At 37.8% G+C, this 27,903-nt stretch overlaps 1 protein-coding gene across 3 annotated transcripts in view; it reads left to right on the plus strand.

The window, feature by feature from the left end:
- Positions 1-27,903, plus strand: part of mettl15 (methyltransferase 15, mitochondrial 12S rRNA N4-cytidine) — a 53,111-nt gene that overhangs the window by 18,355 nt on the left and 6,853 nt on the right. For all 3 annotated transcript variants that reach the window (XM_072465622.1, XM_072465620.1, XM_072465621.1), the window contains exons 3-5: positions 17,072-17,208; positions 25,449-25,640; positions 26,666-26,844. In XM_072465622.1, the coding sequence (XP_072321723.1) occupies positions 17,072-17,208; positions 25,449-25,640; positions 26,666-26,844 (508 nt within the window). The remainder of the gene's footprint in view (positions 1-17,071; positions 17,209-25,448; positions 25,641-26,665; positions 26,845-27,903) is intronic.

Genomic DNA, 27,903 nt, shown 5'->3' on the forward strand with positions numbered 1-27,903 from the left:
ACAAAACAAAGTCAGAAACACCAGAGCGGCCGTCAGCGGCACCATCTTGTTGGAATAATATTGTCGGCCTCTTTAACATGGACAAAGAGCTGATTCCATACATTGTATTCGGAATGTATTCACAGCGCTTTCCATATTTTGTTATGAAATGGCATGAAACTTTTAGGAATCAACTACAAAAAATGCCCACTTTAAAATGACCTGACCATACGTCTGTGGAGTTTCAACGCATTTTAACATTGTCCATAAACTGAGAATAAGCTTGGCATGTATCTGGCGGCATTTCTATTAGTTTGTTAGAACGACACACTGCTGCACCAGAGCAAGGAGAAGCGGAGGAGCCATCACAGAGTGCGCCCAGACTCAAACACACGCACCATGTACACAGAGAGAGGGAAACTTTTGTGAGACCGCAATGACATACATCACAGATTAAATGGATATTAGCAACCCTGTTAGTTAACTCCTTGGTTTGATTTGCTGTTGTTGTTGTTGTTGTCGTTGTCGTCGTCGTCGTCGTCGTCGTCGTCGTCGTCGTCGTCGTCGTCGTCGTCGTCATTGCCATTGTTGAGGTTAGCAATAGCAGAGGGAAGCTAATGCACTACAGCACCAACTTGTCAGAGTTATAGAGTGCCAGAGATGCATTCAGAGCAAATACGATATTCAATTTAACAGCAAAGGTTCGCATAATTTTTAAGTTTAAAATGTAATCACAAAAAAATGGGCCTATTATACAACAATGAGTATGCCTATCATTTAAATATAATTAATTATGCATGTAATAAAGTTTCCGCAGTCACCTAACGTTTAACTATTAATTACCTGTAATTGAATAAATTACATATAGATTTAGTTTATACCATGCTGGGGAACATTTATACATAACAACAATCCAGATTACCTAGCTGGAGGATTAAGTTATTGTGCATGTTTTAAATTCATGGAAGAAACTGTCCCTGAAAGATCTCATATGGAAATCAAATCCTGGACCTCCGTGTTGTAAGACGAGAGTGCCATTATGACTGCCGTTTTGGAGTGTTTCCACATTGGTGAAATGATTTTATCCTTGCAACTTCTAAGCATTCATGCCCTTGTTAAAACAAATTATTTGTTGGATCTGTGCAGAGAGAAATGTAGCTCTGTAAATCGCAAACCTGCGAGACAAAAACAGACAGTTTGGCTGAGGGTGGGGTGTGATGACTCATGCACACACAGGCGAGGTCCCTCCCTTCCCATCTTTAGAGTGTCCAATCACATCCACAGCTCTTTTCCTTCTGCAGAAGTCTCTGTTTGCAAGTTTCAAGGAGATTATGGCATAACATGTGTTATAGAAGTGTGTTCACACACAATGCTTTTTATCAGAAAAGTGCAGAGATTTGAAAAAAGACATGGAATGACGGTATACTGTCAGAAAAATACTCATCCACCACTCGAAGATTGATTAATCGAGTTTTGGTTGGAGTTCTGTCGTTATGAGGCATGACACTTCACCCACAAAATCTAGTTCAAATGTCTGATTGATGGTGGTTGTAGCCTGCACAGATTAGTAGCCTTGCTTCTGTCAGAGTGTCCCTGGGCAGCTGTGACTACAGTTGTAGTTTACCACTGCAGAGTGTGGAGCAAATTAATACTCACTAGTGTAGTTCTTTGAGAAGTTTTGAAGCCTGTAGAGTTCATTACATGTGTATTTATTGCATTGTGGTTATGCCTTACTTTGCAGTGCTGAGATGGATTGAAATAGACTTCAGACTGCTCCTTCCAGTTTATTTGTGACATAAAAAAACATGATAACCAAAAGTATTATACTATTTTATATACAGCCAGTAAACGTCATACCAGTTATCCTTATGTATGTTCGACAATGTTGACAAAAAAAATAAATAATATCTCATGTTTTTTAGTACCCCAGTATAATAATAATAATAAATATAGCCGCAAGCGGCAATAATCGGCCCTCGCCACGCCGCCGCCACGCCGCAAGAGGAGGGGGCGCTAACGCGCCCCAATTGTCCTTTTATTATGCCTACTGCTGAATCTGTGACGCTGTCACATCTTCTCCCCTTTGTTTTACCATCAAAAAGCTATTTTATTTTGAATTCTTGGCAAAATGTGCAGCTTTGCCGCACAGACACCGTGACTCTTTGAATAAAAATGTGAATAACGTTTGACGGTTCACCCCTGAAGATGAGTCTCACCAAATTTCAGGTTGACGCTAACGCCCTGGGAGGAGTTTATGAAAGTCTAAAGTGTAAACATGTTCTGGCGATTTCCCCATTGGAATAACATGGGAGGTTTCGGTCATCGCTACAGCAAAGCCATAACAATTATGACATGGGTCTCATTTACTTTTTTGATGGGGATGCCAAAATTGAGTTTTGTGTCAAATTTCAGATAATTTCGCAAAACTAAACATTTAACCTCCATATAAAATCTGTAGGGGGCGCTGTGGCGCCAAATTAATTAATTTCACTTCAAGTAGGTTTAGGGCAAAGAGTTTAACAACTGATTCTAATTTGACGCAATTCGGACTTTATCTGTGCAAACGGCAGAAATGTTAAATTTGGGAGATTTCTGAAATTCTAGCTAAAGTTTGCGGCTTCGCCGCACAGAGACCGTGACAGGTATCAATGTAATTTGAATAACTTTTGATGTCCCACTTCTCAGTAGCATTTTCACCAAATTTCAGCTTTTTAGAGCCAACGCCCTGGGAGGAGTTTGTAAAAGTACGACGTTTGAAAAAACTCCCGAGTCATGCTTAGCCATTTTTGAAGCAATATGGCCGACATTTGGTTGGGCGGACGGCGTTGCCGTAATAATATTTTTTACTTCTCTTGTCACCATCTACCTCTGCGCCAAATTTCATGATTCTACGATCAGATTTTTTTTGGGTAATTTCCTATCTCTCAATGCATTTTTGGTACATTTGGGGGCGCTGACGCGCCAATATTTTTTATTTTAGAAAAGGGAAATAGCCAGAATGTAGTGAGGCACGATTTTTAGAGGTGTGCAAATTTTTGTGACTTTTCGTCAATGTTCACTGGGTGAAAAATAGGGGGGTTGGTCCCGAGAAGAAAGAAAGAAAAGAAAGAATAATATTCCGATGCGAAAACAATGTTTCCCATTTTTCAAATATCATAAACTATACATTTTCGGAAAGCGCTCGCGCTTTCCTACCTCATGGTGTGGGTCCCTGGTCACTGACGGGTACTTTCGTTAATTTTGAGTGGGCTCCGCCCACTTTGTGTTTTTGGCCCTCTATACAGTAATAATGTTCAATTTTTGCATTACATGCTTATATGCACGGAACATGCAAGAGATGGGGAACGTATTTGTGAGCTACTTAGGGCAAATGAGTGCTTTATATGGGGATCGTCATCCCAATGTAAAGTGCTCGTTTAGTGCGCACTTTTGCACGGGCTTCGCCCATTTACAACGGTAATGTTCCATTTTCCTACTACTAATTAGTATGCACGGGGCGTGCGTGAGTGAAGGAGTGCGTTAGTGAGTGTTTGGAAGTGGGCGAGCGCTTCGCGCTCGATTTCGTGCGCACTACGTGCGCACTTTCACAGCCGTGCTTTGCACGGCCTTGCGAGATTAATATGCCTCTCGCCAGCTTGTGGCGCTCGGGCCTAATAATAATAATATTGATAATATGAATAATATTAATATTAGTGTAAGTATCTGAAAGGAATGTAAAATTACCCACAAAAGTACAGAAATATCATTCATACCCTTTTTTACAACCAAAGTTCTACTTTTATTTTTGAATACTATTATTATTGATTATTTGATATATTGCCAAACTCCTTGTTAGATTTTGTCATGATACCAAAATTACAAAAAATCCCTTTTAGAGAAGATAAGTGCTATACAGCTACAAGTTCCTACATTTTATAACATAAATTTTGTTTACAGTGTAATGTAACATTATTATCATGCAATCATACAAAAGTTTAAGAGCATTGATATTGTATCTAAAAATAAAACAAATCGATATACAAGTAGATATTTAGAAACAATTAGTATCTGGCATTTTTATTAATTAACCCATAGGGTGGACATGAACTCAAATTCCAGATGCTTGTGTCAGCTTACTGATTTCTCCATTGTACATAATATAACATATGCTTTTGTGATAAGCTTGGATTATAATGTGATTTCTGACTTTAGTATTAAGAATGAGAAAACTGTAATTAAAAAAATTACTGAGGAATGATGGCTCTTATAAATGATTAATTTTCTCAACGTTCCCATGTAAGTACTCTGAAAATCAGGCCAACTTTTTATTTTCTTAAAATCAGACATTTTTATAATGGCTCAAAATTAAGCAATATCATATATATTTAAAAAAAACTCGATCTCTTATTCCCCAATGTCATTTCACTGATAAAATGATAAAAACATGAGAAAGGCTAATCGTTGCCTGGGAATACCCACCTACAGTAAATATTGAGTTATTGGCTGGCACAAGACACAATCGCTTGCTCCTCGTGCTCCTCCTGGGACGGCCTCAGCGGCACTGTGGTATAAGAGGCGGTCTCAGAACTCATGGAGGTGGGTGGATGGCTGACAAGGGTTTTATGAGCTTTATGTAGAAGAGGAAAGGAACCAGGCTGTTCCTCTTCACTCACTGTTTTATTGGAAGTGTAATAAATGAAACAAATCTTTTTAAAGTGGTTTTAACAAAATCCTTGCTGGCAGGCAGCGTGGGTAACAAACGTAACCTCTGAAAACAATTGGGATTTGGTTTTCTCTGAAAGCTCCAAAAGCAGTCGATGTGTGAATCAGCACCTTGGACAGCGATGTTGCAGTGACTTTGAAATGTTTAGAATAATTTGTGTTGATCTACTTAGTGATTTCTTTGTCCCTTTTCATCTTGTTGGCAATTACTCACCACATTGAGAAATATGATGTGAGCCACACAAAAATGTAGCTGAACAGGTTTAGCCAATCAATTCATGTATAAGAAGACTATTTACTGGCCACTGTTGATGCTGAATACAATGCAGTTGCAAAGTCACAGAAAAATAACTTGGATCAGTAAACTATGATTTATGTATATTATTGCACCTTTCTGTACAGCACTTTAATCTTTTAAAGTTGTAAGTGTGCTTTTATAAATAAACTTTGACTTTAACTCAAACAAATAATTGTGCAAATCATACGACTGACTTTCACTCCCTCCTCACTGAGTACCTAATTAGCATCACAATGCCCTGGACATCTTCCACTCCAGGGTTTCAGAAAACTATTCTACACGACCGGAAGGTTGAATCTCAAACCTCCATTTCGGCTCCATTCTTTTTTTTTTTTTTTAACAAAGATTTCCTCCTTAACTCCTCTTTCAAACCATCTTTTCTCCCTGCTTAGGATCTTCACCTGACTGTCTTTGATAGAGTGGTTTGGGGCTTTAAGGGGTCCTGAAATTGCATGTCTTCTGTGCTGATAAAGTCTCTTATGAAGTGGCCGTTAAGTCTCACCTTTGTACCGCTCTTTACAACTTTCTTCACTGCATTGGATAGAATACACTACATTGCTCTGCTTCTGTGTCAGCATCTTTTCCTTAGGGTGAACCAGTTTTCTCCCATAGTGGCCAACTTTTACATGGAGCATTTTGAGAAGAAAGCACTGACCTCCTTTCCAGGTATTGCTTCAAGTCTTTGGTACAGCTACGAGAATGACTCTCATCCATGACTGGATGAGAGTCAAAACATTTTGTATTTCTAAATACAGAATCTGGATGATACAACTGATTTTTTTTTCTACAATAAATCATAAGCATTAATGCACCTGCTGTATACTTTCATAAATATTGAGATAACAGTCCATCTTGTACTGCTCCCACGTTTGTGTTGGGGCGGCTCAAGCCACTTTATAACCAGTCAAATCACTGCAGGTTTGTGATTTGGGCAGAAGCCAGAGGTATCAAAACAATCATGGCAACGCGGACAGGCATGGGCTTCTTCAGCAGAACTACAGACTATTTTGTTTCCGCTTTAAGTCATTTACGATAACAACAAATATAAAAACGTCTATAAAACACAGTGTAAGGACATTGCAAACCCCAAAAATACTCAGCCACAGCATAAAACATCGACGTTAGTTTTTGAGGGGACCAGCAAGATGGCATTTCAATAACCAATTCTGCTGAAAATGAATGCTCTGGCATTTTCTGAATCAAACATTATAGTGCATACATGTTTTTGTTTTTGTATTTCTTAAGTCTTTAATTACTCCCATGCCATTTCAGGCACTCAGGTTATGTTTTACAGAGTGTGGCTTTACATGGCTCATGACCTTCTATATCACCTTTGGGTTTGTGGTGTTTTGGCTCACCACAAATATTTCATGTGCAATTACTGTCATACTCACACCCGCAATAATGTTATATTCATGTGCATATAACTGATGTAAATAAAGTGTTTATTTTACCATTATTATTAGTATTATTTTGTCTTACTCTAGCTGTTTCTATTTTATTTTATATTTATTTTCCCCCTCCATTCCTTATTAAGAAATTAGAGGTTCTGTCTATAGGAGTTTTTGTTTATAAGAGTTCTTCTATTAAGAGTGTTTTTTAAACTTATTTATCTGTCCTTTTCCTCTGTATCTACCTGCGTTGCAATTTCCCCATGTGTGGACAATAAAGGAATATCTTATCTTATTATATGATAGTTGCTCAAAATAATGGCTGAAAATAAACATATTACCGAAAATGTCATCATAAGGCTGTGATTTTAGAGATGATGCTCATCAGCTCTGTGAGTCATCGGTTCCTATTTTCTCTAATAATGGGCATATAAGAGGTGAAGTCTCAATAGCGTTATTTTACAGGAAACATTTGGCTAAAACTCCCACAATTTTTCTGCACTGTTCTGGATAAAATACAGTAATTATCTGCTGTTTTTGCTATATATATTATCAATAAATAAATATATATACAAATATTATATATATATATATATATATATATATAAATATTACCTAATTTTCTTCAAAAAAAGAAATTATGATATATTTTTATAATTACAATTATATCATGTAACACATTAAATATTGGGCATCGCATGTTTTTCACATGTCAAGGCATTTCTGCCTTGTTACATTTTCTAATAAACTTTACAGTATATTATTGGTGATACTTCCCTCAAATGGCTGTACACCATTTTGTTTTAACGCAGAAAGAACAATTAGCATCTTAGACTTGTACATTATGTTTGGAAAATCGTGTTTACACTTGCGGGCCAAGAAGAGCTATTGAGAGTCGAGCTGTGGCATGGCCCCCCATTTGCATAACATTATGTTCTCTGCCAAGTAGTGAGGAGTCTCGGAGGAATTTGTTTCCATTCACAAACTTTGTGCATTTGGATATTTGAAAATACCTAAAGCAACAGTGGAAATATATTTTTGTTTAGGTATTTCTCAAGACAAATGTATGAATACATCACGTATCCTATGTTTATCAGATTACTCTTAAATTTGCTATATATGGTAAGAGGAGACACAGTGACACAGAGTCCTCAAATTGTTTAGATAGTTTCACAGCAGGTCATCTGGCCTGTACTTTGCTCAAAGTACAAGTTGTCTGCTTCTGTGGGTCAAAATGGAGTTATACTCGAACGCTATCAAGTAGCAAGTTATACCTCTGTAACTACAACTCCTATATGTAATCTAAACAAGGATAATTAATAACTATAATATTAATTAATAATAACCAGTAAGAGACTTAGCAGGAGCCACCTCCTGCTAAGTCCCCTTTTCTAATGTGGCACTCAAGCCAATGCTACAAATTGGAATATTCAAGGCATGGCTATAATATTTCCATGGAGACGAGCAGATATCAAACCCTCAAACAGTAAAGTTACATTATATACCCCTTTTAATTATAATATTTTTCATGCTGTAACCAGAACTAAAACTAGGACTTGACCTGCAATAAAGTGTCCCCATAAGATGCTCATTGTGGAACACTAGTTGTACATGGCCCACAGTTTGAGAACACCTCAAAAATCTGATAAATCCACTGAGATCTAACATCACCTGGAGCGAGCGTTGGGGTGGTCTGGGTGTGAGATGCTTTTATGAATTGTTAAATGAATTGTTAGTTGTTGTGGCATGTTAACTGTAAAATCCCCTGAGGAAGTGTGTGAGCGTGTGAAGGGGGTTGAACTCGCATTGTACGCGGCAATGTGCCGTTCTTATTGCATTCATGCCAGCCTTTTATACTAGTACATACTTGTTTGCAGCTGTACGAGCATTTCTATCAAAACAATGTGTGTGAACCAGTCAAGGAACAGCAACATTTAAATCTGCAAACTTTTTTTTGCAAGAGCTGGAAACTATTTTTCTATTTCATCATTCTATTCATTTTCTATTTCTATTCACGTTATTCCAGGAGCCCGTCTGGGCGCCGCCATCCGATTTAATCCTCTTTCCGGTTGTATTAGTTAACATAAGGCTGCCAACCTCGAGAGAAATAAGTTCTACACTGACTAAAAAGTCGTTCTTAGGCCGTCCAGGGAATCGGTGCGTAGTTGACTGTCACATGAGCATTGGACACATATCAATCTAAATGATAAGCATAGTTAAGCGGCGAGACTTTTCCTTCGTTCTCCACTTAAGTGAACCGAGTTCCCGCCCGACCAGAAGTGTGATTACAAGGTGATTATAAGATCAGTACTAATAGGTTTGATTTGGACTAGACTTCATTTTAAACACTTTCATACCTGCATTAGATTATTGGATGTTAATGTTAATCTATGCTTGTTGTATCTGTCCCTATCAAATAAATAATAAGTAAATATTTGTTTCACCAAAGGGGTCCCAAGTGTTAAGTTGTTTCTGCTCCTAAAAATACCAGCTGCTCAAAACGCTTGAAGAATATGATTCAAAAACAATAACAGATTGTGCACGGGCACCAGATGTTTCCTATCAGCTCATTACAAACATTAGGCCTATATTTCCAATTTGTCACGAGCAAGACATTAACAAACCTGTCATAAAATGTAAGCAGACAATCTCTTTGTGCCCTATCGCTAATAAACACAGTGCAGCCAGTTGTAGAGTTGAGTCGCCTTTTCAAATGTCATGCTCTTTTGGCTTATTAAATTTATTACCACAGATTAATTTATGACTTTTTATTACTGAATCACCTCGTGTATAGCAGTTGTTATGAATCTACTGGAGTCAGACTTCCCACTTTTGTAAATGACCTACAGACGGCTGCACGCGCGCCGAGGTGTCCTGTCTTAACTAGCTCAAATACCTCCTTAAATGCCTTTATTTAAACTTGTGCCAGGAGTCGGCAAACAGCAGTGAATAGATGAGGAATGAAAGTATTTGTCCAAACTCTGCCGCATTCCTTGAACAAAGGCGAGCGATTACCTGAACACGTAGGCGGGCATTTGGAAGGCGCCCTCAGGCAAAGGGTTTTGTCAACTTATTTGTACTCGTGTATCACTTGCACGTTTAGCCACTCAAATGCTTTTACTGCCCGAGACGCCGGTCAGGGATGGTTAAAAAGATGCGTCAACCCAGACATCGCCATCCGCCATCAACATAATCTCCTGACAGAGTAATTGGACAAAGCTTTCATGGCTTTTTGAGTTTGTCTGCTCTCACTGGCCATCTGTTTTGGTAGCACCCTGCCCCCATTCACTCACTCGTCCTGTCTGCGCGATAGATGTCGTTCTAGGTCTGCTCAATATTTGAAACGCTATAGGATGACAATATACCAACAATATTTAGATTTTCCTTCAAACTTCACTCATCATAAGTAGAAGTTCTAGTTTGATTCCATGTAATGCATGCATGTATGAAGATTGTTTCAAGTAGGGCTGAACCATTTTGGGGGGAACATTTGAACCCTTTTTAATGAACATATATTTTTTTTAATTGTTCAACTTCTTTTATTATTTCCATATCATAATTATTAACAATATTGTGTAATTTCACTCTCAGAATTATGATAGTTTCTTCAATTCCAGGAATACTTTTGAATAATGATTTAAATTGTGTTACATCTTGCAGTCCAAGTAGAAATGGACATCTTCTAAAATTCCTTGCAAACATTTATTACTGTATAATAGAATATGCTCACTGACTGTTATGGGATTTTTCTTAAATTATGTTCTTTTTGTTCTTTTTTGGTCATAGGGAATTAAAAACAAAAAAAGTGTACTTATTATTTTATTTTCATATTTATGTTTATTGACAGTAACAAAACCATTTCCTCTTTGGGACATATAAAGTAAAGTCTGATTTTATTGCATCCTTATTGCAATAAATAACTATTCTATTGCAAATAATACACAATACTGATATATCCCAGAGCAACCCATTTACACTGAGGTAAATCCTTATCTTATCTTCCACTGTGTCAAATGAATTTTTAGACTTAAATGAACACGTGTAAAGTCTTAAAGGTTATGTGAGAGCCGTGTTCACAGTCAGGTGCACATGTGCAGAACCTCACCACGTCACACTGTGGACGGCCAATTAGGGAGAAAATGACAGCGCATCGGAGCAGTTTACAATGAGTGATTTGGGCTGCAGAACAGACTGCAAAGTAGATATAGTAGAAATATTTTTTAGAGTCATCGATTTTTAAATTTATTTTTGTTATGAAAACCAAAAATAGCGCCATGAGTTTGAATCGCCATTTCACACTATTTTGTCCTGTCTGGTAAAGCATATGGGCCAAAAATCCTTAAAAAAAAGACTGAAAGAGACTAGGACCTTGGAAACCTTGGGACACAATTGTTCTGCATTGAATGTTTTCATATTACTCTTTTAGTCTTTAGTTCATTAATTTCATGTAAATCATCTGTATGCTGTTTATTCTTTCCCTATAATGCACTGTACACAACCCTCGTTACTTATTCTACACAAGAGTTTTTTATTCTTTGCCCGATCTGCACGTTGCGTTTGATTTAAAGGTGGTATGGACGATTTTTTTCAGCAAATTTTGTATCATATTTTCTCGTGGCGTGGATAAATCATTTGTCCTGCCACGTATCAATCATAAAACGCACCTACCGCTCACCTGCAGCCGCGTCAGGCTCGTCCCCACTTTTCCGCGTGCCTAAGCGCATGGATCTATCATAATATAGTTCCCTCAGTGTACGGGGCAAAATGAAGACGGAGAAAGACAGTTCGAGCTGACGCAGAAGAGGACAGAAATCTACGGGAGACGAGCGATGCGATGCACTCCGTTGCGCTAATAAACAAACGCACGTGTGTGTTGTATCAGTCCGCACGGGGGAGTGCGCATGCGCACTTCCGCCTGCGTTCTCAAATCGCCGAAAAATCGTCCATACCGCCTTCAAGTCTATTTTTTTTTAAAGATATTTTCCTTTCAACATTTTTTTTAATTGCATGTTCTATTCTCCAGCTGTTTTGAACTGTTAGTTGTAACACTGGAATTTCCCCTCTTATCTTTGTTCTATTAGAGATTTTAATATTTTGGAGTTTGTCACAAGGCTTATCACACACATCCTATATTTGCATAAAGTTTTGTATTTTGTTTTTACTCCAGAGGCCCTCCGTTATCAGAGCAATGGACATAGAGAGTTAACAGCTGGTGAACGTTTGTGGTTGGATCACGAGAGTAAATATTTGATTGACATTTAAATTTACAACCACTGATTGACTGATTTATTTTTATCCAGGACTGGGGCAAAGCATACGTTTGGTACAACTGGCTGTTTTTGTTAGGGAAAAATAACTTAATTTTCTCTTATTCCCACGCTGGCTTCTGAGCAGCTGAATTTTGCATGTGTTTATTCTACAAAATTGGACTTTCTGCTAATTGAATTGTTCCAGCAGACTGGCACAAATGCAACACTTGAAAATTGTCTATTAAATTCTGACTCATCGCCCAACAGCATTTTTGTCCACCCCTTTGCAACTGTGCCACCTCCAAAAATTCTCACTATGAACTTTGTGTGACAGAGAGAGAGAGAGAGAGAGAAACGCAAACCGCTCTGCTCTTGCCATGGCAACGGACGCGACAAGAAAAGCGATCCCGTACCTGTATATCTGTCTCCCTAATGGTCTGTGTGTTAGTGAAACAAGATCTGTAAAAACTCCCCTCAATGACATTGTAGCTCCCCCACTGTAACTGACCTGGGCTGGGGAGTCACAAGTAGGATTTAGGTAAGTACTTGGCTTCTCTGGTTCCTGTTCCCCTTTTCCTAATGAATTCAACCAGAAGAGGCCCCCTTTTTTCCATATGGCCATCGCTGAGTGAGTTTTCTGCCTGTGTAACGGATATATCCGTGATGACCACATAATAATATCTGACCCCTAAACATTACTCATATTGGACACTTAAATATATTTTGTTTTGATAATCAGAGGCGTTTAGGCGTTGGACCCACAGTTAGAGCTGTCACGGTAATTACTATATCGACTTATCCGGGCAAGATTTGAGCTCTACATGGTCAAATAAATAACTTCTTTGACTCACTACTGAAGTGTTTCATTCGGCTTTTACCTGTTGCAGTATTTGAACAGTATTATCCATTTTCCTAGATTATTTTTTGCTTTTGGGAATAGTTTATCGGCATAACTGGCATATTTGGGATGTCACATAATCAAATTTTACTAACCAAACAGTCAGTAAGTGAAAGCTGTCATTCCATGTTACTGTTACTCAATTGTGTGACCAGCTTTATGAAAGTGAACTTTCTGAATGACAAAATTAAGTAAATATGACCAGAAACGGCCAGATAAAGATAAAGTACTTTACATTTAGGTATATTGTTTTGGACTCTAGATTGATTTGAAAATACTTAATTCAGCTTAGAAAATTGTCCCTATTATAATGTTCTTGTCTTTACGATTGCATTGTGACCTAGATAATCACAAATATCAAATAACCTGATGAACTTGACAGCTGCAACATTTTTCTGTTGCAATGTTTCACACTTCACAATTTGTTATCGTGACTACGCTAAAATCTAGCTCCAGAGGGTCCCCCCCAAGGCCCATAGTTACCAGTAAGCAGCTCACATTATGAATAAGTAGAAGTTGAATGAGTCTACATTCATTCTCTACAATCAAATACTTAGCAATAAATGATACTTAAAAGATAATTGGTTTCCTTTTGGAGGAATACATCTGTTATTATGAATGCTGTGTGGGGACAACTGCCAAAGTTTACTTGCATCTTGTACTGCACCACTCTGACTACTCCTAACTCTCCTGTTCCCTCTGCTGGCAAAGGCAGAAATTGCACTACTCTTACTTTTTACCAAACTTAATATTTCTTGTGGAGTCTGTTCACCTGATTGACCCTGTTCATTTTCTTGTCTTTCTTTGCTTGGTCTGTACGAGGGGCCTCTCTGACATCTCCCGTGGATGAAATATCAATGCGAATGACTCACTCTCAGAGTTTGGTGCCAATCATTGTCGCAAATGCCAAACCTATTATCAACAAATCTCTTTCTCAAATCTCTCACATAGTTGTTCTGGGCATCTGAACGCAGCCGGAGAAGAAAATGTTTTGGTTGGGTTCTTGAGAAAAAGGGATTCATTCTTTTGAGAATGAAGTGCTTTTCCCTTAGGCTAAAGGAAACTTGCTTTTAATTTACCTTTTATAAATGACCTTGTAAACATCCAATTTGGCAATCCTGTCAATGCACATTTAATTCCTCCCTCAGTGGACTTCGAGCGAGTGAGGTTAGAGGGAGTGCAAGTGGGTGTAACTTCTTATAATACATGAGCGCGGCAATGCCAGTGATGCATGGGTGTATGCATTAATTAATTGGAGCTGCAAGATTAATTATGATCAAATTCAAATCACACTTTGAATGGTCGCAATTAGCAAATGACAAATACTGCAAATATTTTAAGTAACATCATTTCCTCCGCAAACGACACAATATCTTGTCTAATGATGTACTATATGCTAAACCTGAACAGAATTGTATTTATACACATAAACCGCAAAACAGTTTACAGAAAATTCACAATTGGATTCATATTTTTGCTAAATCTTTCTGCAGCCGGACTTCTGTTCATTATCTGCTCTCATGAAATGAAACAGTTCTAACCATTTCTTAAAATTTTTCCTTGAAAAGTGATATTGAAAAATTGTTGTGACAAGTGCGACACTCCTGTTTACAATCCCCTTCTCTGTTTGCTTATGTCCAACCTTTTACAGAAGCCTGCTTGCTTGCTCTTTAAAATGTTTTTATTTTGTCTGTTTGTGTGTTTAGATTTTTCCTTTTTTGTGTGTATTGAATAGCACAACAGGCAAGTTCATTATGCGTGTGACTCATCCGACTAGCCCACTCCCCCTCCCCATCTGCTGCTGTGCGCTGGAAAGGGAACCGCCATTGATCATTTCTCCCCTCACACATGCAAGCACACACCCAGCGCCAGCGTCACCATCGATCCACATGTTTAATGTTTTTGTGGGTAATAGATGGCATTTCCTTTTGTGCAATTTTACATCTGTTCTCTACCGTTTGCTGACATTCATATAAAGCTCAAAGAGGGGTGTAAGTTGGGCCAACCTTTGGAGCAATCGTACTCTTGTCTCACTGCACCTACGTGTTTTCTCTATAGCAATTGGCCGAGTCCTGCCCAGTACAGCTTTTAATCAGCTGCATCAACCAACAGGATGAGCGGAAATTTTAGAAACATAATATTCATGCTTAAGTGTGAACGTTGCAAATATAGTAACTGTATAGTAAAAATGGTGCTAGCAGGCTATAATTCTTGTTTTTAATCACTTTGAACATTTATTGATCCTAGATTGCCACTTATCAACCTTTTTAAGCGATAAAAAGCTCACTGAATACCTACACTCAAAAGCATCATCTCTGTTAGCTTTAGTTTGGTCCTTGTCACAGTATTGTAGTACAAAGTTGATGGTACCAAATGTCAATACATTATTCATCAGTCTGAAGTAATTAGTCGAGTGCATAAACTGATGCATTAACACAACGGGGCTTAAAGTCTTTTCTTTTTCAATCAAAATATATGATTTTCGTTCTTTAATATATTGACGCAAATCTGCCTTAAATAAATATATAATACCTGCTGTATGCAAGTTTTATTACAACTTATGATGGCATGTTTTTATGTTTTTTCATACTCTCAAATATTTAAAAATATTTTCCATTTGAAACCCTGATAAAGCTTAAATAATGCTGCATAAAAAGCCCTATTACAAAACTATATCAATCTAGAGTTATTTTTAGTGACATGAGGCATCCTCCTTTTCCATTACCCACAATCTGCACTCTGGATGTAAAATTAAAACCCATTGCAAAGAAAGCCTTGCTCTGCAACCATTATGGCTCTCACCACATGCTATTACAGTCATCCAGACAGACAGTTGTAGTAAACAGTCATCTGCCTTGTTCCCGTAGACCAGAGGTGTCCATGTGATTTGTATTGACGGTAATTTATTTGTAATGACTCTAAATGTATCAATTAGCTTTCTTTTTCTAGACTTTTATCGTTTGTGTCTGATGTTTGTTTTATTTGATGATTCAGTGTTAGTTACAATAAGCCATTGATGATCTGGACATTTACAGTAACATGACTGTAAGGTTGTTAGGGGAATGAGCAGACAGATTTAGTTCTCATTATATCTTTAAAGCACTTTGTCATTTTATTGTAACTTTTCTAGTGGAGGGTCCACCACATCCTTGTCTGCGTAGTGATGTTATTACGTTGCCTGGAATGTCCCAAAGTATTACATTGATAAACTAAATGCAAGATACAAGTTTAATGCAATTATATCCCATGTAAAAGCAATAATCTCCATTGTGACAGGCAGATGACGGACCCTCCACCTGAACTAATCGTTTTGAATAAGGGACCTTGACCTAGGAGCTAGTGCTTTTCAATGTGACAGTTTTTATTACATTGGGCGAAAAATGTGCATTGTTTCAAGTGTTATAGCAAAAATTATCATTTTCAACATCTATCCATTGGAAGCTTTTAGAACAGTTCAGTACAAATAAGTATTATACATTGGCAAACGTTCTGTAAGTATAAAATAATTTCAATAATAATTTCACTCAAAATGATTACACGAGCCACAGTCTCGGACGTTGGCTAGATGTTCAGATGTTCAGGCCAATCTGCAGTTTAAGTCCGTGTGAAGAGAGTTTTTCAGGCTGGGGCCATTGAAAGAAATATTGGACTGTCCAAAAGATGACAGAGACTCTGGTGTTTGTTCTGAGAGAGCCTTGATACCGCACAGACAGACTAGAAAACAGTGGTGACACATGCTTTGTTAACAGTTTCATTGTTCTTAAATAAAAAAAATCAAATGTGAAGATCGGATTATATCACAATGGTTCCATCTCATGAGATTTCTGTCAAGTACCTTAATCACTTGCCTTTATAATAACACGACTGGCCTAAGTGACAGGGTGAAGTCTGTGACCATGAGGTGAGACAGTCAGAGAAATGTGAGAATATCAAAGCATGTAGATATCACAGAGCAGCTTGATGAGACTTCTGATAAAACCAAAACAGCTCAAGTTCAGTTTGAACCTTTTTGCAAACCCTCTTGACCGAACTTTAAAAATTAATATTGCTAGTAATTATGACTCCTAAATATTCTGTCTCTTTGAATTATTTCATAATGTATGCATACATTAAAAGGGCAATCTGAAGAGCATGCTCCGATAGATAGTTGCAGATAATGTTTGGCTGAAAATGCTGACAGAAATCTCTGGAACTGGCTCAGTTCAGGGCCAGTTGGAATCATTGTTATGGAGAGATATGGTGTCAAAATCTAATCGTGATCTCATCCGTGTGACAATCTGCTTTTTTGGTCATATTGTGATTCACTATTTCTCTATCTAACCCACTTGTTTGAGGCTCTTGAGTGTCAGCTGGATATATCAATCACAGTGTACAGGAAAAATACTAAAATGCGTGATCATGGCTAGTATTTCCTTCCATGTTATTGTATGTGTTAATGTACTGTATATGGATAGGGTTTGTGTTGTTGGTGATGTGGATGGTAGCTTTACTCATTTGTTCTGTTCTGATCATGATGATAATTAATTTGAAATATTTTGCTTCTTCCTGTGTGTAGGTGGTCCTCGACATGACGTTTGGAGGCGGTGGTCATTCAAAGGCGATATTAAACACCATTCCTGAAATCACCCTTCTGGCGTTAGACCGAGATCCCACTGCCATTAATTTGGCCGGTGACTTAGAAAAGGAATACCCGTAAGTGATGTATTGTGTGGTGATGAAAAACATCAACAGTAACACCAGTTAAAGCTTGTTATGAGCTGTCTAGACAAATGTTTATACAATGTCCCCGCTAATGGTTTACCAAGATATTTCACTGTCACAGTTTAGAGCTCTGGAGCTTCGGAGCAGGGTCTGGCTCATGGTCATTATTTCTTAAAGCATACTGTAAGTGTGATATAGTACTGCAGATGTCTATAGTTCTCACTTCTTGCCGGAGCCCGTTCATGTACTGCTTGCTAAGATACAGCCCCTGAATTTCTGCGGCCAATCAAATTCATTCCTCCTCCTTAAGTTAAAGCTTTTCTCCCCCTACGCAAAGCTGGTGGGCCCGGCATGTCATTTGTCAGTAAGAGCCCACGCTGCAGAGAGAGGGAGATGCTGCCTCCCACAGAGGATCTATAAGACGTGGGGGGGCAGGAAGTGAGAGAAGCCCTGAGAAGTTTAGAAGTAACAAGGGAAAAAATGGAGTCTGCAGTAAGCAGGGAGACACGAGGACACTGCGAGGGCGTGTGGGAGTGTGCGCGGGAGGATGAAAATGAGATGTTTCTAAGACCGTGGCGTGGGAAGGAATCCTTTTACGTAGATTCTGGGGAAACCTCTCTCGGGGGAATCTGCCAGAGCAATGTGCCTGTGAGCAGGGAATGACAATTAAGAGAGCGAGCGAGCACCCAAACACTGTATTCTGTCGGTAGCAATAAAATGCTTCCGCACCTACTTGTGATGCAAGTTGAGAGAACCTGGAGAAATCTAGCAATTAACCATTATTATTGAAAGCCTGAGTAAAAGACCCTGCCTTCCTACGCAGTGCATCTGCACCGCGGGGTTGGAGGATTTTCTCTCTCCTCTGCACTCTGTGTCATGAACAAAGTCTAACCTCGACACAAACTGTTGAGTGTTGGTGTGAATCTCACCCAATGCTGAAAATCTGTTTATCTTTTAAATGCATCATTTATAAAAGTTGCCCTCTTTCTTGTTTGTGACATTCCCTTTGACTTATTTTAGACTGCACTGTTGTACAGAGCATCATTTCATTTCTCCCTACTTTTTCCCATTCAGCCTGAGTTAGTCAGTCAGGTCCTCAATACGATAAGATAAGATAAGATAAACCTTTAATATCCACGCAAGGGGAAATTTCGTTGTTACAACGCAGTAGAACAGGAGGAAAGGACAGATTATAGGAAGTTTCAAAAAAGCACTCTTAATAGAACTCTTATGAACAAAACAAAAAACTCTTATTAACAAAACTCCTCTCCTATCTTAATAGGGAATGGAGGGGGGGAAATAAAATAGATAATAAAAATACAGAATAAAGATAAAAAATCAGATAAAATGATAAAATAATGATAATAGAATAAAATTTAAAAATAAAATAAAGTAAAAATAACTAGCACTAATACGGTACCTGTAATGAAAAATCTTTCACCAGGACATGATGACTATTCTTTAATGGCTATGCAATGGATTCTTAAAGGTCAAGATGTAGACATGTGCGAATACTGATGTTCTTAAGGAAAAATAATACTATTTATTAGTGTTAACGTGACATTGAATTGTTGACTAAGACTTCTGCCACATTACATATGTCAATTCAAGGAATTATTATATTTCTAATAATATATGTAATAATCGATACAATACTACACAAGATGTCAAAGGTCATTACAGTAAAGTAATTAATAAGAAGTGTGCATAATAAAATGTTCCATACATGACTTTCCATGTTTCCAAGTTTGTAAAACAAAAAGACAACTTGATGTGGAAATGTTTAGTATGGTCCAAACACTTTTGCATCAGGGCTTAGAGAACTGAGCCTTGTCCATATGAACACTTTTACTAAGTTTTATAAATGAGACCCTGGGGGATGTAAATATATTCAGTGTATATCAATCTTACATCAATCTTATTTAACACTTGCATGAAAGTCAGTTTCCATATTTGGAATCATGTAATGCTTTATTTTTTCAGGCATGCTTCCTGTAGTTTTTTTTAACAAGCACACTATTCAATATCCTCAAAGTAAATTTGAAAAAGACTCACTGAAAAAGTGTTGTGGGCTCTATTCATTTTTCCTTCGCCGGACTGTAGATATTTTCATCACCGCTCCCCTGCTGAAAGCGATCAATCAGCATCTTGTCTTAGGCTTCAGTGACGCAGGTAAAGGAGCTGAGCAGGTCAACACGGGAATATTTCAGGCTTGATTTGTGAAGAGGCTGCCATGGAGCATGCGTCTAAAGACAGTCTACTGTGAGAAAGATCTTCGTGTCCTCACGCGGTGTACTCTTACCTCTGATGAGCAAAAGCATCAAATGGACTTGCCATGAGAAGTGTTAAAGTGTCAAAAGTAATATTCGGTCTTGCTACGGCCGTACAATAGTGGGAAAAGCATGAATATGCCAAACCAATTCAAATATTGAGCTAATGATATGAGATTTTTAAATGTCAACTTACGACAGAGCAAACGCTTAATTCAGTTGTTCCCAAAGGTTCAGGTGGGTTATGTGGGATGTGAGAAGGTTCAATATTTTTACCTGATTTCAGCTGCATATTAAGGAAATTTAATGAGATGCTAAACTTAGTCATAACCACAAAGGGTCACAAGTTCATGCACATTTTGAGCGTCTATCCTGAATGTAGTGGTAGGGTCCCATCAAACACGTCCTCAGAGCAACCTCCACACAGTGTTCCTAATTATTATGCAAATTGTGTTTAAGGGTAATAAAGGTCATTTCCCCCCCCCCCCCAGTGAAACTCATGGATTGTATTGTGTAGGGATCTTTGGGTCAGTGAAATCAATCTGACGCCTGTGCCAATTAGATTGCCAGATAGGTCCAATTAAAGGGAAAATTACTTAAGAAGGACGTTCCACATTATTAAGCAGACCCCCATTTCAAGCAATATGGGAAAGAAAAAGGATCTCTTTAGGGCCGAAAAGCATGACATACTTGAATGCCTTGGACAAGTTATGAAAATCTTAGTGTGATCATCGAAGATTTGTAGCTGATTCAGATCACACACGGATTTGTGCAGATAAAGGCACAATGAGGAAGGTTTCTGCCAGACATACATCGGATTAAAAGAGCAGCGGCTAAAATACCATTACAAAGCAGCAAACAGAAGCGGCTCTTGAGTCCTGCGAACATCAAGGTGTAGGATCCTCTAGAGACTTGCAGTTATGCATAAACCTTCTATTCAACCACCCTTAACCAATGCTCACGAGCATGGTCGACCCCTTTAGGGTCCCTGAAGGTGTGAACATGACCTCTGTAAAGTATGTGGAGTTTCTGACTGACCACTTTCTTCCACGGTACAAATAGAAGAACCGTACTTTCCGTAACAAAATCATCTTCATACATGATAATGCACCATCTCATGCTGCAGCAGATCTGGGAGAATATTCTGACATCATGCAAAGAAATTCAAGCAGAAACTCTCCACAAACTCACAAGTTCAATAAATGCAAGAATTGTGAAGCTCCTATCAATTAAGGGCTCCTATGTTCAAATGTAACTTGACCTGTTAAGATGTTTTAATTGAAATAGCTTTTGAGTTTTAGTAAATATGACCTGCTAATGCTTCTAATTTAACAAATGGCCATGTTCAGTTCTTTACAACTATAACATGGTTTGTTCACTAACATTCTAATTGTACTCTAAAAGTTGATGATGACAATGACTTGTCATTTATATTGACTATTTGGCAAAATCAGAGAAAAATATTATTGGCATAATAATTTGGAACACAGTGTTTATTGCATGACAACATTTGTTTTTTGTGGCATCACCTAAAGGACAAAGGAATAGTATTCACAAAATGATTATTATTAATTCAATTCATCATCTTCTTATCAATATACTTTTGTTCATCTATAAAAACAAAAGTAGGTTGTTTTTACCTTGACTGTGACAGATGCTCACTGAAATATGTCAAAGTAATGCGTTAACGTTGACTGTGAGTCGTCCATACTAGAGCAGCAGATTTGCGTAAGAATAACCAGACACTAGATTTAATTAATTACCTGTGTTACAATGGCGAGCTAAAATAAAAATAGTTTGATGTTTTCTGGCAAATAACAGCTAAATTTAGCTCTTGATAAGACTGACAATAAATCCGATTAGCTCTATTAAATGCTGTTAAAGAGTGGACTCAGTGATTTTATTATTGGTAACAGAAAAATCTTAACTTTTTGAGATAAAGGCACACGAATGCCCGATATGTTAACTGCTATGGCAACAGTGCTTTATTTTCATCACTCTGAAACCCTAGAATAAAAACCTTTAATTAACTGTGACTGAACCAAGTGTAATAGAATGAAATTATGGAAACAAAAACAGATGCAGTGATTCTCTACCAAGGTGCAGTCTGACCATGTCTTTGATAAAGCATTTTATAAATGTATGTTTTAATGTAAATAGTGTATCTCTTACCCAAGTACATGGCCATCCGTCTTACCTCTGATCCTAATTGACTTTGTGCCAAACTACCCTATAGTTCTGACTCGTGCTGTCATCATCATTATTGCAGCTTTGTTCGTGACATTTCACAAGTCCTCCGCTTCAATCTGCACAGTTTGGGTTTCACTGTTGGCTCGATGCTGTGTGATGCTAGAATAACAAAAGTTGTGCTGCGTGATGTCAGTGTTGTTGAGTGGTACGGCTACAAATAGCTGTGAACTCCTCAGCAAATTATGAACCCACGGTCAGCCCCCGACACATTCACCACTGAAACTTGTCCTGTTTAATAATCCAAGACATTACATAATGCGTTTATAGCTTCATCTCTGTGAAAGGCACATAAAGAAGTTAATAATTCAGACGTGTTACATAACTGTTTTGCATATTTTTAAGTCTAACTGTGGCTTATAAAACATGTTATAGCAAGTTAAAGCGAGTTAAATGATTGGCCTTGGAATTCCTGCCTTAAAAAGGCACAAATTAACACCTCAGGTTTAGCTTAAAGAACGGTCAATAATGGTAATGGACATTTTATATTTAAAAGCCACAATTCATTCATAAACAATTCAGGAAAATACTATGGTAAACCAATCCCAGAAGTGGGTCTTAGGCACACATTTTAAACATAAACAACAAAAACAAGGGATCAGAGAGAAACAAGTCAAGTAAAAAAATTAAAATAAAAAATTAAAATTTGAAAATAAGGAAGGGAGGAGGTTAACGCAGGGGTCTTCAACCTTTTTGCCTCTGTGAGCTACTTTCACTAGAACAAAACAACCGTGAGCTACTCATATTCCAAAACATTTTATAGCTTATTTGGCCGGAACAAACTGTAATTGGCAAACTGTGGAATTTTCTGAACATTTATTTCAATATATAATACAAACTTATATATTATTATTGTTATTACAGTGTACTTATATTACACTTTATTTTTTTCAATAATATAAAACTTAAAAGCAAACACAAATTAATCAAGAACATGGACAACATAGGAGGAAATTGTAGAGAAAAGATCAAAACAAATAAACAAACATTAAGTCCAAAATAAACATCCGATTTGGTCCAAAGTTGGTCAAATTTGTCCAAATTTCAAATGTGATTGTCTCCATATTCCATATGTCAATTACAATGTCAGTCCAGTCTTTAATAGTCACTTGTGTCATGGCCTTTTCCCTGCTGCCAGAAGTATATTCCAAATATATCCATTTATTGTGTCCATGGCACGAGTTTTGGGGCCCAAATGCATAGTTCTGAAATTGAGTGCAATAATAATATCAAACTGTAATGCCTTGTTAATTTCTGTCCAACATTTTTTAGCAACAGGACTGTCCCAGAACACATGATAGTGGTGTGACTCCTGGCAACCATAATTCCTCCAACATTTAGCATTTCCCTGTAGACATTTTGATATGGTGTTGAAAAATCATTAGACATTTTTCCAACAGAATTATTTCCAGTGACTTTGTGGTTCTCCATTGTCAGTCAAAACAACATAGAGAAGATATTCTCTTTACGATTTATTTTTAGTATATAAGAGTGGTTGTCCAGAATAAATGCATTTTTATAATTTATCATTTTATTCCCTTGAAAGTTCTGATTTATATGCCTTAAAAGTATTCATCAGAGGGTTATAATGGTAGTTGTATTGTTTGATTTCTTGGTTATAATAACTCCTTATTTGTAAATATCTATAAAAGTCCTGTTTATCAAAGCTTTTCATGTGATTATCTTTTACAATCTGGTTTTAAAAAACGAAAAAGAAAAAAAAACTTTTATACTCGCCTATCCAGACCTTCTTTTTCAGCTTTTCATTGACCAAGATTAATACATGGGTGATTAGGACTTTAGAAAAATAATAAATCAAAGCTGCCCTTTTGATTTAAAAATACACATTAATTTGAAAAACCGTGGTGTTTTTGCAATACATTTAGTTTTTTGTTATATTGATACTTTTGTTATATATTGTGCTGCCCTAATAAACAGAGAGATAAAAAGACACATGAAATAGGTTTACTTTCTTGAAGTATCATTTGAAAAGCAGTATTTTCTTTTTCTAAAATTCTCGCAATAATATAATCTTTCAATTATATTGTGACCTGAATAATCACACGTATAGATTTTACAGATAAATCTTGTCATTCCTAGTACAAGGTTATATATTATGTTAAAATGCAAATTGGATAAAAAAAAGCTCTTGTAAGCGGATAGCAGATGTTGTTAATGCGGCCAGCAGCATATGGACACTGACAACTTGGAGAGCGCTGACGTCTAACATATAGATGCTCAATCCTGTTGCTTTCTTCTGCCGTTCACACAATGTTAAAAGGTCACATGAAAAATGCATGACCGCGGCCGGAGGAGCTCACCGCTGCTGCATGAGGAGAAGAGAGTCCGACACACAGATGTGTTGGAAAGGCTGATTTAAAAAAAAAAAAAAAAAACTTTAAACTTGCTGGTTTTACATTCCATTTATTTTTTTTCCTCAATCAAAGCTGTGACATGTACTTAAAGAAACACTTCACAATTAAAGATTCACTTGTTATATATTACAAATTATAACAACAAATTTTGTTACACATACTATTTTTGATACATTTTGTACCTTTTGTGGCAGCGCCTCAACCTAATAAACACCAGGAAACAAGTCTTTAAAGAATGTTGATTTAAAAATTAAATGTATTTTTTCAATTATTTAAAATAGGCTGTGTTATGTATTAAGATTTAGACCATAATTGATGGATTAATTTTGTCTGTTGCTATGACGGTCAATTACAAATCTTATGGACAACACTGAGGGCCATTTCAAATGGAATAAAGCCTTAAATGAGTCTTATATCTTAAATATTATAGTAAATAAACAAATGCATTTATTGAATAAGTGTTTTTAAAAAACTTATCTGGTGCTGCAGTCTAAACAGTGACTTCCAGACGGTCATTACCCAAAGCTTATGACCATAGGTGAGGGTAGGAACATAGAATTACCAGTAAATCAAGAGCTTTGTCTTTTGACTCAGCTTCTCCTTCACCACAACAGTCCGATGCAGCGACTGCATCACTGCAGACGCTGTCCAACTGTCTCACATCCCATCCTTCCCTCACTCATGAACAAGACCCCAAGATACTTGAACTCCTCCACTTTGGGCAAGGACTCCACCCCACCTGGAGAGGGTAAGCCACCTTTTTCCGGTTGAGAACCATGGCCTCGGATTTGGAGGTTCTGATTCTCATCCCAGCTGCTTCACACTCGGCTGCAAACCGTCCCAGTGCATGTTGCAGGTCCGGGTTTGATGGAGCCATCAGGACAACATCGTCTGCAAACCGCAGAGATGAGATCCTGTGGTCCCCAAACACATTTCAACTATCTCAATCCCTATAGTTCACCATTTAGCTGGGAGACTGAATTATATGGTGGAATTTGCTGGTTTAAGAATGAAGAAGGAACCCAAGAAGGAGATCATGGGTTCGATTCCCGGACCAGACAAACATCATATGATCTCTCTGGGTGGAGTCTGCACATAAGTCTGCATGTCCTCCCGGTGTTACCGTGGTTTCTCTCCGGGTTCTCCGGCTTCCTCCCACCGTCCAAAGACATGTATGTGTTAGGTAAAAATTGGCAACTCTAAATTGGCCCTATGTTGAAAATTGGCATATTTCACTTAAAACATTGCATCTGGTTCGTCCAATTACATGCTATGTCCTTATTAAAATAAAAAAAAAATAATGCAATTTATTACAGTTAAAGTTGTGTCTTTCTTCCAGTGGCCAAGTTAAACCGATCCTGGGTCGCTTCACCGAGCTCCTGCCGCTGCTGTCCCACATGAAGATAAAGGAGAGGAGCGTTGACGCTGTACTTTTGGACGCAGGCTGCTCCTCGATGCAGATGGACCAGGCCCAACGAGGTTTCGCTCTGAGCAAAGATGGGCCACTGGACATGAGGATGGATGGCGACAGGTCAGAAGAATAGTAAATGTGTTTAAATGTGAAATGTCAAAATGATTCGGTTGATCAATAATCAGTTACACAGGTTGCAATATAATAATGAGAAATTAAACTAACTAATTAACTTTCCTCCAAGCAGCTTTTTTGTGGAATGAGAAATCATGAAATATTGCAGTGTGTAGTCTGAAGTACAAGTACATTGTATACAACCATAAAAAGGCTTTTTCAGATCATTTTAACTTAAAACATTTGTTTTATTTCTATTAATTTAATATTTTATTGGCTTATTGAAATCATAAAGCATGTATTTTTATGACTGCCAGTATGATCTGTTAGTTAACATCAATCTAGTTTTGAACCATGTAATTCTCTTAAAAAATAAAGTGACACTTTTGTCCATCAATAGTTTTTTGTACCTGCTGCACTATTTGAACTTTGCAACAATCAATTAATAGCTTGGCAAAGTGAAATACTGTTTACTTCAGTAAAATCTTAGTATCTCAGATGATACACGGATATGTTAATAACCCATGTTAAATATACTAAAAAAAAAAACACATTTATTTTATTTAGTGATAAGTTGACATAATAATTATTGTCACAGGCCTAAACCTACTGAGCGGTAAGATTGACTTTATTAGATGCGGCAATCCTAAACTATTGAAGAAAAGATAATAGAATCCAAATATAGTGTGTATAAAATAACATATTAAACAGTGGTGTCTGTTATTTACAGAGTGGCTCATATTTGGGAATTTAGTCGTCCAGTCTGTTTGTGTATTCAGAAGTGTTGGTAAATCATAGTAATTAACAAGTGCCACAGAGACGTGTGAACCAACAGCTCTGATTATCTTTTATGAGCCGTGTCACAAGCTGCATCTCCTCTTTCATTTCCTCACAATATTCTCCAAAACATAATGCTTTTTTTTCTCTTTTCTTCCTCCTTCAGCTGTATATCTCACAATTGTCACCGCTGGCGAAGGAGGGGAGGGGGTCGTGACGTCAAGCCGCTTAATTGGGCATCTCTTTGTGCGTAGGTACCCTGACATGCCCCGTGCGGCTGACGTGGTGAATACCTTAGATCAACAGGCTCTCGCATCCATCCTCGGCGCATACGGCGAGGAGAAACGCGCCTGGAAAATCGCTTCAGCCATGGTAGAGGCACGCCGGTCGACCCCCATCACCACCACTCAGCAGCTGGCCAGAGTGGTCGCAGGTATAGCCAATAGCCAGTGTCCCGTGGCTTTAACAGAAGGTTAGAAATAAAACAACGAGTGGAGATATTAAGTCGGTCTTGTAGCGATACATCGCTCCTGTCTCTGCTTTAGCTCCTCGTGAGAGAGGAGGAGATGAGACGATTACTGTGTGGCTGCATCACAATTTGACTGATATCCTCAAAAGCACACACACACACACAATCCTTCCACCTATTTCCCCCCCTTTTTAGAGATCTTTCTCTGCGGCCCCATTAGCCGTGCACTTGAGAGGGTGAGCTTTTTATACAGGAAAGCAGCACGATCCGCTGGTGTGTTTGTCTTGAGTGATTGTTTTGTGTGCACACGCCTTTCGAGATGCGAGTGAGATGTCGTTTCAATAGTTATTGCACAGAGCGCTCCGTGCGTCAGTGTCACCGAGGGAGAACAGGTGTGAGTAACTGCAGCTGTTTGATATTTTTTAGAGCGCAGAAGCAAGTCGGCGCCGCCAAGGTTTTCAGCACAACGATCCGTGAGCTTTTATTTAAGGACAAAACGATGGAGCTCTGCAACCTGCTGAGCTCAGCAAAAATAAATATGCCCCTTGTATTTTAAGATTGGCATTTTAACCACTCATTCTAGCCATTTGCCTATTTTACACTGCAATACAACTTGTTATTATAGTTGTTAAATTATTATATTTACTTGTTTAAGTATTAAACAACATTGTGCCAATGTGTTGAACAGTTTAGTTGTTTTTTAAAGAATTAACCCCAAAGAGGACAAAATTATTCAATAAATATGTCTCTAGTTTGAGAAACGCTACACTCAATCTATCATTTCTATAGTTTTAGTGAATGAAGTTTCAATGGAATATTTGGCTTGAATTCCCTCTAAAAGTGTATCTACCATCAGTTTAAGAAACAATATGAATGTACTGACCATCCGAATCTGACTATGCTTCAATATATTAGGTTTTTGAATTGTAAGATGGTGAAAGTGAAACTCAAACACACGTAAACAAGAAATCTACTGATACAAGCAGGACTGAGTGCGTCCTCGGTACGGATGCATTTGGAATG

Source organism: Eucyclogobius newberryi, unplaced genomic scaffold, assembly GCF_026437365.1.
Source record: "Eucyclogobius newberryi isolate DKJ021-1_F unplaced genomic scaffold, fEucNew1.0.hap1 SCAF_5, whole genome shotgun sequence".
NCBI lineage: Eukaryota > Metazoa > Chordata > Actinopteri > Gobiiformes > Gobiidae > Eucyclogobius > Eucyclogobius newberryi.